Source organism: Plasmodium falciparum, assembly GCF_000002765.6.
Source record: "Plasmodium falciparum 3D7 genome assembly, chromosome: 8".
Taxonomy (NCBI): Eukaryota; Apicomplexa; class Aconoidasida; order Haemosporida; family Plasmodiidae; genus Plasmodium; species Plasmodium falciparum.
Window position 1 is genome coordinate 900,342 of NC_004329.3, and position 16,793 is coordinate 917,134.

Below are 16,793 nucleotides of genomic sequence, written 5' to 3' on the forward strand. Positions count from 1 at the left end.
ATATATTATAATTTATTTTAAAAATCCAATGAATATATATAAAATATATCTTTTATATATATATATATATATATATATATATATATGATATTTATTATTATTATATTATGATATGAAAAAAATTATATAATTAATCAAATATGATAAAAGAGTTATTAAAAATGAACAACATGAAAAAGTAAAATTATAAAAAGAGTTTAATTTTTAATATATGAAAATAATAAATAAATAAATAAATAAATAAATATATATATATATATATATAAACAATAAAATAAATAAATGACATAATTTTGAATGATTAATCATTCCAACTATGTGTAACAAATTTAAAACAAATATATTGTAGAATTAAAAAAAAAAAAATATACATATATATATATATATATATATTTTTCGGTTATTCTGAATTATGGGATTTATTTGATAAGTCACTGAGGGACATATTTTCATCTCCCGTATTCATCATTTCAATTTCAATTTTCATTCTCATTTCATCAATTTGTTGTTTTAAGGAGTCTGTTAGATTTTCGTTTAAGAAATTGAAGCAGTACGATGTGAGATTATAGCTGTCTTGGAAGTCATTACGTGTAGTAAACTCCTGAATGATTAAAAAAAAAAAAAAAAAAAAAAAAAAAAAAAAAAAAAAAATATAAATAAATAAATATATATATATATATATATATATATATATGTACATATTTAATCACATATTTTATATACCCCCAAAGGGTGTTTATTGAAAAAATTAACATTCAGATACAATATATTTATATATATATATATATTTTTTTTATTTGTACTAACTTGCATATTTTGAGATATCTCATTTTGTGTCTCCTTTTTAGTCTCATTTAATGCACGTATATCATCCTTATCCTCAACATGCTCTAATGTTTTTTCAAAACGGACATTCATTTTATCTTTATTTTCGACTTGTTCATGTAATAATCTATCTTTATACATATCGTCGTCATCATCATTATTTTTTTTGTTAATAAATACTTCCTTGATTGTATCAACATTAGTAAACCAATCTTTATTATGTGTAGGATCTGTGTCTGTTATTTTTGAATGGGTATTTGAGTTATTAAAATTTCCCATATTTATACAAATATTATCTAGTTTCCTTTTTTGTAATTGTTTTTTCCATATATTTTCTTCTACAGTATATTCACAAACAAATCTAAAAACATGTACATCTTTTGTTTGTCCTATACGATGACATCTATCCATAGCCTGTTTATCAATTGATGGATTCCAATCGGTGTCATAAAAAATGACGACATTTGCTGCTGTTAAATTAATACCTATACTACCACTACGTGTGGAAGATATAAATATAAAAATGGATTTATCATTATTAAATTTGGTTACAATTTTTTGACGTTGTTCTACTTTTGTAGATCCATCTAATCTTATAAAAGAATAATTTAAATGGTTTAAAAAAATTTCTAATATATCTAACATTTTAATAAATTGTGTAAATAATAAACATTTATTTCCTTCTCTTTTACATTTACTTAATAATTTCTCTAGGGCACATAATTTCCCACTTCCTAATGATATATCTTTATTTAAAGGGAAGATGATTGATTGTTTTAAAAATGCATCATGATATACCCTAGTAGCATTTTTTATTTGTAAAATTATTGGATTCATTTTATCATTACTATAATTTAATAAATTATTATTTATTCTTATATCATGACTTTTACATATCACGGATGGATTATTTATTAACGTAAAATTATGTATCATCTTTTCATGTCGTTTTAAAAATTGTTCCATATTAGGAAATAAGAACTCAATTATATAAGACATATTCATCATTGGATTATGATATCTGGAATGAATAAAATTTTGTGATGATATATCAATACATCCATACACATTAGAAGATAAATTAGAATTCATATCTTCATCATCACAATTATCTTTTTCTTCATCATCACAATTATCTTTTTCTACATCACAATTATATTTTTCTACGTCACTACTATTTTCTCTGTAAACCTCACTATCTTCTGGTGGATTGTTTGTTTTCTTTATTTTCTTGTACCATCTCTTTTCTCTTTTACATTTCCTCTTTTTGTTATCCTTTTCACAAATATCCTCAACCCAAACTTCCTTCACTGATGAATAATAATCAATAGGAACATTGTTCGTATAATTATAAACAATATTTTTATCCTTTGTAAATTCTTTTTTAATTAAGTCTAGAAAATTTTTACCAAAGATAGGTATTCTTTCATTTCTTAATATATATAAATTATTCATACACACATTATAATATTTATTTTGTTCCTCTTCTTCTTCTTTTTTTCTTTCATCGATTTGATTTCTTTTAATCCATAAATTATGTTCTAATGAATTATAATACGAATTATTTGTGTCATCCGTAAAAATATTTTGATATTGTGTATCATTATTAATTACTTTAAACATATTATTATATTTGTAAATAAATGTTTTCCTATTTTTCATATGTGTATTTTCATTAGATGTACTCTTATGATAAATATGTTTATTATTTATATCGCCTAATGATTGTTGATTTGTTAATGTTCCTTCTTCTTTCATTTTGTATAGGTATTCATTATAACTTTTATATCTATTATATGGATCAATATACAAGGAAAGAATATCATAATTATTATTTAATTCGGTGAGAAATTCATCAGAAAAACTTAAAATATTCTTAGGAATATATTCTTTATATATACTATTATAAATATAACTATGAACATCTTCTATATTTATGTTAACAAAAAAAGAATTCTTACATAGAGCATCTTGATTTATAAAACTGTTCGTGTATAGAAAATCAAGTTGGAATGAATTCATTTTACTTGTATTCGATGAAAAAATATTAGACAGCGAGCTATTACGACTATTACGACTATTATATCTGTTCATATTATATATATTATTATTCCCATTATTATTATTATTATTATTATTATTGTCGTTGTTAAGAGGGTTGCTTTGGTTCAAGAGTTTTAGTATGGAAAGAAAAGCATTCCTATGATTAATAATATTAGTTGGATAATCACTTGGCCAATTATCATTATAATTACAATGTTGGTTATTATTATGATGATTATCTATATTATTATTATTATCTATATTATTATTATTATTATCTATATTATTATTATTATCTATATTATTATTATTATCTATATTATTATTATTATCTATATTATTATTATTATCTATATTATTATTATTATCTTTACTATTGTTGTTGTTTTGTTCGTTTAAAACATTTAGGGAACGTTTTTCCTCATTCCCAATACTATTAATATTGTTAAAAGTATCTGCACATAACTTATTATAATCACATTGTTTGTTATCATGTATACTTGTCTGCGAATCATTATTATTAGATGTGAGAGAATATTTATAAAAATTATTATTTGAATTATCATCGTTTCTCAAGGAATTTACCATTTCTTTTGATAATAAATTATTCATATTATTATGATCCATCATATGATAATTATTATCCCTTTCATGTGATACAATCTGACCAAATTGTTCACTCGTTTTTGTAAATCCAGATGGATTATTATTCATATTATTAATAGGATCATTTGGATACGTATAACCATTTGAATTATGTTTGTAATTTTTATGACTCATTGGATTATCATACAATTCAGAAATATGATTATTATCATACAATTCAGAAATATGATTATTATCATACAATTCTGAAATATGATTATTATCATACAATTCAGAAATGTGATTATTATCATACAATTCATTAGTATTATGTTTCGTTAGAATATGAGCAAGGTCAAATGATTTGGAAGATGGACTTGTTTCTTTGGTAACATCTCGACCACCCAGAGATGTAAATTCATTATGAAGAAAAAGTATTAGATAAAAATCTGCATAATAATTTTTTTCAAATAAAATAAAAAAACGAGGTACAAAATAACGAATTGATAACATATAATAATAAGGTGTTTGTATATATTTATTAGTAAACAAATCACAATGATTACATACCTTTCTTAATTGTATTAATATATTCATTAATCCTATATAATTTCCTGTATTTAATGTATTTTGTACATTTTTATTATTTATAAATTCATCATACAATATTTGTTGTCTTCGTGTTAATTTACATTTAATTATATGTTCATATTTATTTGGCATTTCTTTTTCTACATTTTTCTTTAATCTTCTTAAAATATATGGACGTATAACTGTATGTAATCTATCTATTAATTCTTTGGAATGATGAATTTTACTTTTTTCTATAGCTAAATTTAAAGGATCTGAAAACCATTCCTTAAAATCCAAATGAGATGTAAATATATTTGGCATAAGAAAATGAAGTAAAGACCATAACTCTTCTAAACTATTTTGTAAAGGGGTACCTGTAATTAATAAACAATTATCTCTTTTTAAACTTAATATAATATTCCAACGTTTTGTATTAAAATTTTTTATATTATGAGCTTCATCTAATATTATATATTTCCATCTTTTCCTTTTAAAAACTAAATGATCTTTTACAACAGTTGAATAACTAGAAATGCATATATGAAAAGAATCTTTATTAAACCATCCAACTCTTTTTTTATATCTTTCATTTTGATTTCCATAATATGATAAAATTTTAAAACATGGACAAAAACGTTTTAATTCAATTTCCCAATTTATTAATATAGATGTTGGTACTATTACTAAATGTGGACCCCATATATTAAAATAATAAGCTAAGTAACTTAACAATGATATACATTGTAATGTCTTTCCTAAACCCATTTCATCAGCTAATATACCATTAATATTATTTTTATATAAATATAATAACCAATGTAACCCTGCATGTTGATAATCTCGTAAGGTCGCTTTAATAATAGGAGGGATTTTTGTTAAATGTTTTTCATCCATGTTACATGTTAATATATCATCATTATCATCACTATCATTTTTGTGCTCATTATTATTGTCATCATTATTGTCATCATTATTGTCATCATTATTGTCATCATTATTGTCATCATTATTGTCATCATTATTGTCATCATTATTGTCATTATTATTGTCATTATTATTGTCATTATTATTATCATTCTCACTATTGTTATTATCGCTAGATGGTTTACTTTTAGCTATTTTTGTCCTTCTTAAATTATATTCATCTTTTATAATTCTTCTTTTCTTTTCACAATTTTGTTTTTGACAAGATGATCTACTATCTCTTTTTATATGTTCAGAGGTTTCATCTGAATCGTTTTCGATATCATTTTTTAATAAAATTAATTCTTTTTTTTTATTTATTTTTTCCTTATCATAATTATCACTTTCATATTCATGTTCATCCTTTTCATAATTTTTATTTTCTTCTTCTCTTTTTTCTATTTTCAGCTTTGTATCATATTCATCATATTTTTCCTTTTTTAATTTATTATGAAATCTGGTTGGTGAATAATTTTCCTTATCACTTTTGTAATCTTCTCCTGTCTTATTATAATAATTCTTATTATCAATATGTTCATACGAGGAATTCTTAATTATGTCATCCTTAGTCTCATGATTAAATTGCTCTTGATCACTTTGGTGATCACTATTATTATCATTTTCATCAATGTTATTATCTTCACTTTTGTGATCACTATTATTATCATTTTCATCAATGTTATTATCTCCACCTTTTTCATCATTATTATTATCATCCTCACCAATGCTATTATCTTCACTTTTGTGATCATTATTATTATCATCCTCATCAATGTTATTATCTCCACTTTTGTGATCATTATTATTATCATCCTCACCAATGCTATTATCTCCACTTTTTTCATCATTATTATTATCATCCTCATCAATGTTATTATCTCCACCTTTTTCATCATTATTATTATCATCCTCACCAATGCTATTATCTCCACTTTTTTCATCATTATGACTCGTTTCAATTACATTCTCTTCATTTGCGTCGTCTTCATTTTCCATAAAATTTATATAATCCTCTCCACTCTTAAAACCATACATTCTTTTCAACAATTCTTCAATGGGTAGGTTTGCTTCATCATCTAACATATTGATTTCTTCTTCTTTGTTTTCAGATTCATCAGTCGAGCTCATTTGCTCATCCAAGAGATAATCTTCTTCTTCTTGATCGGTAAGATCATCTTCTTTTAATTCTTTATCACCATTATCAACGGATGATGCATTATTATTAACAATTTCACTGTTATTATTTGAGCTCATGCTAACATATTTATTTTCAAATAATTCATGAGCATTATTATGTCTAGCATCTTTTATTTTTTTTATGGCTTCTTTTACAAACTTTTTAAATCTCATTTCTTTTTTTTTATTTAATGTTTGTTGTAATTCTCGCTTTTTTTCTTCCCATACTAGCTTTTCTATTTTCTTCCAAAATACATCCATATAAGACGATATATTCTTTGAATATAATTTTAATCTTTTCTCTTCTTCTTCTTGTTTTTTTATTTTCATCTTTTCTCGATTGCTTAAATATTTTAGGCAACTGTGGCTCAAAACTTTGAAGTGTTTTTTCTTCTTCTTTACTTCATACATAACCAGATCCTGAAATCCTTTCTAAAAATATTAAAATAAAAAATAAAATAAATAAATAAATAAATAAATAGATAAATGCATAGCTTTTTTTTTTTTTTTTTTTTTTTTTTTTTTTTTTTATATTAAATGTGAGTACATATAGGAAACATATTTGCAATCACAAAATGGGATGCACACTATATAAGTCAAATATATACATACATACATATATATATATATATTTATATATTTATAGTTTTATTTTGTTTTTATTTTTTCCAATTATATTACCATTTCTTTAAGTTCATAATACCAGAAGGTAAATTCAGGAGTTTTGGCTGGTTCGACAATCTTCGTTGTTGTAGTACTACAGGGAAACAAAAAAAAAAAAAAAAAAAATTAAAATAAACAAATATATAAATATATAAATATAAGTATATATATTATTCACATTTGTATATATAATTAATGTTTGAATTAATTATGTATCATAAAATTATTATTTTTCTTTTTTTTCAATTTACCATTTCCCCATTTTTTCATTTAAAATGTCCAGTCTATAAAAACAAAAGAAATAATATATACATATATATATATATATATATATATATATATATATATATATATAACATAAATTTTGTAAGATTTCGTTTTAAAAATATTTCTTACTCTTTTTTCAATGAACTGATTTCATTATTGTATTTTTTCAGTTTTTCATTGTTTTCGATAAAATATGACGACCCTAAATTTTGAATATCCTCAATACCTAACTTGAATGGTCTTGTCTGCAATAAACTTTCAGATTTTATTTCATTCATTTTTTATATTTAAACTTCACATGGTTTTCATTTATGTAAATACACATTATTTTTTAAATTAAAAGAAGAAAAATAAATATATTAAATCAAATAAATAAAAATAATAAAAGGATTATATGTAATTAAACATATTATGTACAGATAATCCTAAATATAAAAATATATAAATATATATATATATATATATATAATATAATAATATAATAATATTTATGAGATGATTTTAAATATAAACATTTTCATTTATTTTTATTTAAAATATAGAAAAGGATTTAAAATGTAATATATATTATTCCTTTCATATTACATATCCGTATTCTATAAATTTCCTCTTAAATTATATTTCATCATATATATATTATATATATATATATATATATATATTATTTGTTGGGTAGTCAAATAAAAAAAAAAAAAATAATAAAAAAATAAAGAAAAAGGGTCAGGTAACTTAAAGTTGCGATAATATTATAATATATACAAAATTATTAATATATTATAATATTAATTATTGTAACAAAATTTATATGGATACATTTAAATATTTTGTAAATAAAAAAAAATAAAAACATAAATATAATATTATTTACAAATATTTTAAATGTGATAGCTAAAAGTCATAATAAAATATTCTAATTATATATATATATATATATATATATATATATTATATGTATATAAATATATATTGATAAAACAATATAAATAAATAAATAAATAAAAATAAATAATAAAGTAAGCTACTGAAATATATTTATTTATTATTTATTTTTTTTTTTTAATGTATAGAAATGTATACATATAAAATATAAGGAATATTTATATATTAAAACGATTCAATAAATATAAATATATATAATAATATATTATATATATATATATATATATATATATTTGTATATATAGAAAATAAAATTGGAGAAAAAAAAAAAAATATATTATATATATATATAATATATATATATTTATATTTATATATATAATATAATACATTTATATATTATATATTTTTATATAATAGGTATCGATTAATTTCACAAATTTTTTTTTTTTTTTTTTTTTTAAACTTATATAAAAATTATATAAAAAAAATTAAATAATTAAAAAGAATATTTTCCTTCTTTTTTATTGTTTTTCTATTTAGGTTGTAAATACAATATGATGCAATATATATAATAAAATTTTTGTATTTTAATTTAAATATATATATAATATGTACAATTTTTATTATATAATTAATAAAAGAAAGTAGGTTATTACATTAGTATCGTATTTTCCAAAAAGTGAAAAAAATAAATTATATATTTATATAATATCAATATAATAGAACAAAAAAAAAAAAAAATAAAAAAAAAAAAAATAAAATAAAATAAAAAATAAAATAAGGTTTATGCAACAACATATAAATTATGAAACCAAAAAAAAAAGAAATAAAAAAAAGTACACAATTATAAATATATGTACATTTTTATATTATTATATTATTATATTATTATATATTAATACCAAAGAACTTTTCCACTTCCTTAACTTCCTTCTTAGCTTCAGTAATAGTTTCCTTCTTTTTCTTATTAAGAATTTGTTTCTGCTTTGTTGTAAATCTTTTTCGGATTGCATAACTAATAAAAAAAGAAAAACAAAAAAAAAAAAAAAAAAAAAAAAAAAAAAAAAAGAATATATATATATTATAAATATATATATATATATATATATTATATATATATATTATTTTATTTTTTTATTACTGATCTTCGTGGATATGTACTATTTGATCAAAGACCTTCACTTCGTCTTCCTTTATATTTAAAATATAATTTTCATCATCAACTATATAACAAAAAAGAAATTTATTAAAAAGAAGAAATTTTTTGAATTATAAAATATATATATATATATATATATATATATATATGTATATATAATTGAAGGAATATATTACACATGTTATATATATTTAAAAATATATAGAATTTATTTATTTATTTATTTATTTTGTACTTGTATTTCCATTAATTTTTATAGCTTTAAGACCAAATAAAATTTTGACTTCTTCTTTTGTTCCCACTTTATTAAATACTAAGAAGTCAGTCACATTTCTTGGTATTTTGTTAAGGTCGATTTTTTTAATTTTTTGTATTGTTCCCTTTGGATCGTTAGATTTTACTACATGGAAAAAAAAAAATAATAATAAAATAATAAAATATATATGACTTTTAAAATGGATATATAGATATACATACATATATACCCTTATACACATATACATATATAATATATATATCAACTTTTTTATTACATATTTCTCGAAACTCCTCGGGTGTACAAAATTTTTTCTTCTCCTTTTTCTTTTTCTTATTATAAAAAAAGGGTGATGTGTCATCCACATTTTTTTGTAGATTTCTTTTATAGGATATATATTTTTTCCTATATCTATTAATAATAACTATTTCATTTTTCACCTGATCTTTTTTGCTTAATTTAACTTTTTGCTCTTCTGTCAATATATTAGGGTTTGCATAAAAAACTGTTTCCAGCTTTTTTATTTCTCGAAGTTTTTTATTTAGCCTGCCTAATTTGTTTGTTAAATAGTTACAGTGTTTTTTCGTTTTTTTTAAAATATTCTTTATATTATCATCCTCTTTTTTATGTTTTTTTATACTTGCCATTATTTTTTCTTTATCAAATGGAAGATAACTTTTATCTTCATCTAATATATTTTCTGGAAAAAGGAAAAAAGTATCTTCCTCTCCCTTTAATTCATTTTCTTTGTTTAGTTCATGATTAAAACTTTTACATTGTTTTGACTTCTTTTTTGAAAAATAATTATTTGATAAAATGAAATTATGAAAATATTTTCTAACCTTAAATAAGCTATTACTATGATATGAAAATGAAGAATTCCTCAAATATTTGTCTTCATTAAAAATTATATATTTACATTTAGCAAAATTTATTAGGAAAGTACATAATAATAGAACAAAGGGGAAATACAAAAAAATCATAATTTGTTAAAGGTTCACATATGGTATATACTTCTTATTAAATGAGTAGTATATATTATATATATATATATATATATATATATATATATAATTATAATTTTTATTAAAAGTGGATAATATTTTCATAATCCTTAACACGTATATAAAATGAAAAATTTTATATAATATTATACCTTTGGTAGATTATTTTTCTGATAAAGTAAAAAAAAAAAAAATAATAACAAAATCACGGCGTCATATTTAACACAAAAGCAAGAATTATTACATATATATATATATATATATATAAGTCATATAATATATATATTTATTATAATATTTATGTTACTTTATATTTCATGTGTATTATTCATTTTTAACGCATTTATTTGGTCCTTTCCTCCAAAATACATATAACAAAATAAATTAAAAAATTTAATTATATATATATTGTTCACACCTTACAATTTTTGTAAAAGCAAAAAAAAGAATATGTTACCAATATTTTATCCTTTAATGAAATATTTTGTTATAAAATTATTTGGAAATATTTTTATATTTTTAAATATATCATATAAGAGCTAAATCATATAAAGATACATCAAAAAAAAGAAAAAAAAAATATATATATATATATATATATATATAATATTTATTTTAAAGTTTTTCAGAATTGCTTATATTTGTTTATGTAAATTATGAAATTATTATTTATACTCAATAAATTTTAACAAAACGTATTTGCCTAACACTCAATTATGAAATATTATATTTTATTTTGTAATAACATATACATATATATATATATATATTTCTTTTCTTCATTACACTTTTTATATTTAAAAACAGCGTCACGGAATATTGTGATATTCGAATTAGGCTATTAGAATATTTGTTTCTCCTTATATATCTGTTGCAAAGTATTATATATATATATATATATATTTGATACATCTTGATATATTGTATTTTCCAGTTTATTAATTGTTCAAAAATAAGATTCATTGTTAGTTTTTAAAAATATTAAATAAAACGCACAAAAAAAAAAAAAAAGGAAAAAAAGAAAAATAGAGTTAGTTTAAAAATAATTAAATGATAGTATATAAATGAACAATAAATAAAGTAGTAAAATTATGACTCAAACGTGTAATTTAAAAAAAAGAATAAAAATGTAATAAATAAAAAAATTATATGCAATGTAACACGTTGGCTATAATGATGATAAAGAAATATTAAAACATAACATATATATGTATATATAAACACCTTAAAAAAAAAGAGGAAAAATTAAATTAATAACATTAATAGCTTATGATAAATGTTTCCAAAATGTTTTTTGAAAATACAATAATAATATTAAATAAATAAATATAAATATAAATATAAATATACACACATATATATATATATATAACAAAACATATGTTCATATATTTGAGTTATTGGTTGCTTATTCTTTATTTTATTTTGTTTTATTTTGTTTTATTTTGTTTTATTTTGTTTTATTTTGTTTTATTTTGTTTTATTTTGTTTTATTTTGTTTTATTTTGTTTTGTCTTGTTTTATATTTATAAAAGCCATTTGAATATATATTTCACTAAAAATTTTAACCAAAAAGCATATCGTAATTTCAATTCATCCACTTGTACAAAATGAGATGACTCATATATTATATTTAATTCTTTCTTTAACTGACACCTCAAATTATAATCATTTGTTTTTATTATAAAACTCATCTCCAAATCTCTATATTTTGCTCTATACCCATAATTAGAACTTCCAATCACTGTACACCAGGGTAAATTATCATAATAATCATTCTCTTCATCAATATTCTTATCAAAATTTTCGTTGTTAAAATATTCTGACTTGTTCAGGTTATTTTTTACATTTGGTGAGTTATTAACATTTTGTTCATATTTTTTAGCTGAATGAAATTCATTATTATTAATATTATTATTATTATTATTATCATTATTATTATTATCATTATCATTATCATTATCATTACTCACATTTTTCATACTTTTCATATTGTCCATTATCCATATACCTTTCGAATGAAATGTCCATGAAGGTTTGTAATATTCAATATATATTTTTTGATTTGAAATATCATTTTGTTCAGAAACATTTTGTCCATTTACTTTTTTTAGAAAATTGGTTAAATTTTTGGTAATATATTCAATACACACATTAGCCATAGCTGAATATGAACTTGGTATATAATAAGATATCCCTTTAGATTTATAAAAACTATTAGCGCATGGTGACGCTGTGATTAATTGTAAAATACCATTTTTTTTTTGCATAACGTTGATATATATATTTCTAATTAATTTAAGAAAATTCATTGGGAAGTTTAAATATCCCGAAGAAATAACTAAGCTTTGATCATATTTTTCGATATTTTTTAATAAGTTTTCTAACATATCTGTTTCATCATATATTGGAGGTATGGAAAATCCACACTGCAAGGAAAGTTCAAGTACTAAAATGCTTTTATTTTTTTCAAATAATGGATAAAAGAATTCATCTTTTTCATTTAGATATGTAAATAAATTATTTGTATGGTTTTCATTTTGATTATTATTTAGAAGATTAATTGTTGAATCACATGTTCCATGATTAGTATCTAATAAAGTATGTGTTTCCATATTTTCTTTTTTATGATTATTTTTTTGGTTTTTATTATTATAAGTATCTTTATCGAATATATCTGTACTGAAAGAATTTAACATGCGAAATTCGTTTGATGTATAACTATATTTATTGTTATTTTGATTATTATAAATATATGTCTTATCATTTATTGGATCATTTTTTATATTTTTATAATAATTATTATATGAATAATTTTTATTATATTGTGAAATATGTTTTTGAATTCCTTGTAACATAAAACGTATTCTTCTATAATATTGTTCACGAAATACGTAAGCATCTATAAGTGGGTTCATTAAATCATTTTCCCACTTTATGGTTAAATCTCGATTTAGAGTAAATGACATACCTTGTATGGTATTAATAATATTATGAATAGAATCAGCTAAGAATTTATTTTCAATAACAAAATATCTATCTTGTCTATTTCGTAAATAGCTATCACTTAAATTGGCTCCTGATAACATTAGAATATTATCCCCAATATAAATTTTCATATGCATTACACCTATAGCTTCATTTGCTCTAGGAGGTAAGATATTATAAAGTATAGGACCTAATAAAGGATTATGAAATAAGCTTATATTAATATTATCTGAACATTTAAAAAGTTCTGATAAAATACTAACTGAACTTTCATTAAATTTCCCTTCTAGTCTTGTACCTCTTTGTCTATCTAATAATATATCAACTTTTAAATCTTTTATATTCACATTCTTTTTTATACTATCTATTAATTCTTTTTCTAATTCTCCTATTCCCATATATAAACAGCTAATCACAATACGATTTTGTGAGTTCTTAAAAATGTCATTTAAGGTATTAAAAAATTCTTTAGGAGTAAATAATAATTTTGCTTTAGGTTCATGAATGACAAACTTCAGAGCCATTTTTTTTTTTCTTCTTTTTCTTTTTCTTTTTCTTTTTCTTTCCTTTTCTTAATTATGTGAAAAAAAAAAAAAAAAAAAAAAAAAAAGGGAAAAAATGATATAAAATATTATACAATATAATACAATATAATTTATTAAATCATAGTGTTCATAATGATGGAAATTATAAATAAAAATTGGCACCTGATAATATATAGTATAAAAAATAAATATTATTATTATCTATCTATACATATATATAAATATATACATATATATATATAAATATATATATAATTGTCACTATATATGAATATGCTATATACCGGTTAACCTTTATCTTAGGTATAATGTATATGTAATTATATTTTTTTATAAACCATAGTTTTTCTTTTTACCCTGTGAAATATAACATATTCTCTCTAACTTTTAGTACTACTAAACTTATATGAATAAATTAATAAATTAATATATATTTCTATATATTTTTATAATGAACTTAATAATAATTTTTTTTTTTTTTTTTTTTTTTTATTATTCCATAGTACAGAAAAAATGATATATCATGTGATATATTTAAAAATTTATTTAGATATATTAAAAAAAATAATAAAATAAAAATAAAAATAAAACAGAGAAGCAATGTATATATTAAATATATATATATATATATATATATATATATATATATATATATACTATATAATTTATACATATATATATATTTATATACTTTATTTATATGCTACATAAATAAGGAAACCAAGAATTATAAAATGTTAGTATAAAATTATATAATTATATAATTATATAATACATATATATATATATATATATATATATAATAAAACATGTAAAAATATAATTTAACAAAATAATATGATGTTCCCATTATCATACAAATCAATTATAAATACAAAAAGGAAAACTATTAAAACATTTAAATAACTTCTGAATTTATGATTCATTAAAAAAAAAAAAAAATATATATATATATATATATATATAATATAATATAATATAATATAATATGGGAAGAAATATTATATACAAAAACTTATAAATTTTATAAAAAGAGATAATATTTATGAATAATATATAAAAAAATATATATATCAGAAATATTTCGTAGGACATATGGAGAAAATATCATATATAAAATAATAAAATATATACATATAATATAAATAAATACATTTACAAAAAATATATTTTTATATATATATATATAATATATTACATGTATAATATAATAATAAAATTATATAATATTATATTTATCATAAAATATAATAAAATAATATTTTATTTATTTCGATGTATTTTTTAAAAGAATCATTAATAATAATGAACATTAAACTTGGTATTATATAAAAATATAATATACATATAACATAATATATATATAATAATTATATTGTATTATTTTATGCACCAACCAAAAGAAATACAGAGGACATACACAAAAATAATATATTTATTATATATATATTATTAATATATTTATATTTGTTAATGTGTTAATATATATTTTTGTTTTAAATTCATTTATTCAATAAAATAACGAAAAAAAAAATATATCTTGTAATTATATCTGGAATAATATATAGTACAAAAAAAAAAAAAAAAAAAAAAAAAAATTATAATATAAAATAAAATAATATTGATTATATCAAAATAGAGGTATGTAATAAAAATTAAAGATGTGGAAAAATGAGAATGCAAAAAAATCAAAGGAATTTTTATGTACATATAAACTTTATTCTGTGTTCATTTTATGCAGAACATACATTTTTTTTATGGAGACATATAAAATATAAGAATATGTAAAAATATGGAATGTTTTAAAACCCATCAAATATGTAATATATATTATATAAATTCTACATTTTTCCCCCATTATAATAAAAATATATATTTGTATTATATATATATATATATATATATTATATCCTTGAAGAATTATTTTTTAATATGTAAAATGGTTCTATGTATTATTATGTTTATATATTTATTGAATATCAAATGATTGGATTACTTAAATTTAAGTTCACACATATTGGTCATTTATATTTATTTATATATGTGTAATAATATTTCTATAATATCATTACACCATACACAATATTTCTTCTCCTTTTTTTTTTAAATAATATATTCATATGAATTATAGGAATCCATATAATAAATTAGAAGGGAAATATTATGCAAGAAAAATATATTATCCTTTTATGTTCATATTTTAATTATATTATTTTTTTTATAAATACCTACAACCAAAAGAAAAAAAAAAATAAATAAATAAAATATATATTATATATATATATATATATATATATATAAAGGACCCTATATTACATAATAAGGAGATTATAATGAACAAAAGAAATAGAGGTGATCGGATTTTATAATATAAAATGTGATTTATATGAAAGAAAGAAATTAAAATGGAAGGATAAAAATAATATACTTTTCTTATCAAGCATATCTTATTATTCCCATTTGTTATATATATATATATATATATATTTACATTTATATTATGTCTTTAAAATATCGAAAATAATAAATTGGTTGTTCTGTTTTTTTTTTTTTTGTTTTGTTTATTCTTCCTATATTCCACTTAATAATTTATTAGTAACATAAAATATCAAGAGGGAAATAAAAATAAGTTTATATAAATATATACATTTATATGAACAGAAAGTTGAACATGTTGTAAAATATATTTATTATAATACACGCACCTTGATAATTATAATATCATTATTGTTTTTTTTTTTATGTTCATTCGTATAAAGGTTATTACATGAAAAAAAAAAAAAAAAAAACAATATATATATATATATATATATAAAATAGACATATATATTTATATATTTTTTTAATATTATATAAAATTATAT

The 16,793-nt window shown here is 19.0% G+C and overlaps 3 protein-coding genes across 3 annotated transcripts; all 3 read right to left on the minus strand.

Annotated features, from left to right (window-relative positions):
* Positions 1-400: 400 nt before the first annotated feature.
* PF3D7_0820000 (Snf2-related CBP activator, putative) lies at positions 401-7,373 on the minus strand (the record flags this gene model as incomplete). Its single annotated transcript, XM_002808817.1, has 5 exons — positions 401-601; positions 808-6,597; positions 6,847-6,922; positions 7,080-7,112; positions 7,225-7,373. 5 exons carry the CDS (start codon positions 7,371-7,373, stop codon positions 401-403), a joined length of 6,249 nt encoding a protein of 2,082 aa, XP_002808863.1.
* A 1,492-nt stretch (positions 7,374-8,865) lies between these two features.
* Positions 8,866-10,375, minus strand: PF3D7_0820100 (RNA-binding protein, putative; the record flags this gene model as incomplete). Its single annotated transcript, XM_002808818.1, has 4 exons — positions 8,866-8,992; positions 9,119-9,200; positions 9,372-9,536; positions 9,670-10,375. 4 exons carry the CDS (start codon positions 10,373-10,375, stop codon positions 8,866-8,868), a joined length of 1,080 nt encoding a protein of 359 aa, XP_002808864.1.
* Positions 10,376-11,922: 1,547 nt separating this feature from the next.
* PF3D7_0820200 (phosphatidylglycerophosphate synthase) lies at positions 11,923-13,908 on the minus strand (the record flags this gene model as incomplete). Its single annotated transcript, XM_001349287.1, has 1 exon — positions 11,923-13,908. The coding sequence occupies one exon, from the start codon at positions 13,906-13,908 to the stop codon at positions 11,923-11,925; it is 1,986 nt and encodes a 661-aa protein (XP_001349323.1).
* Positions 13,909-16,793: the final 2,885 nt, after the last annotated feature.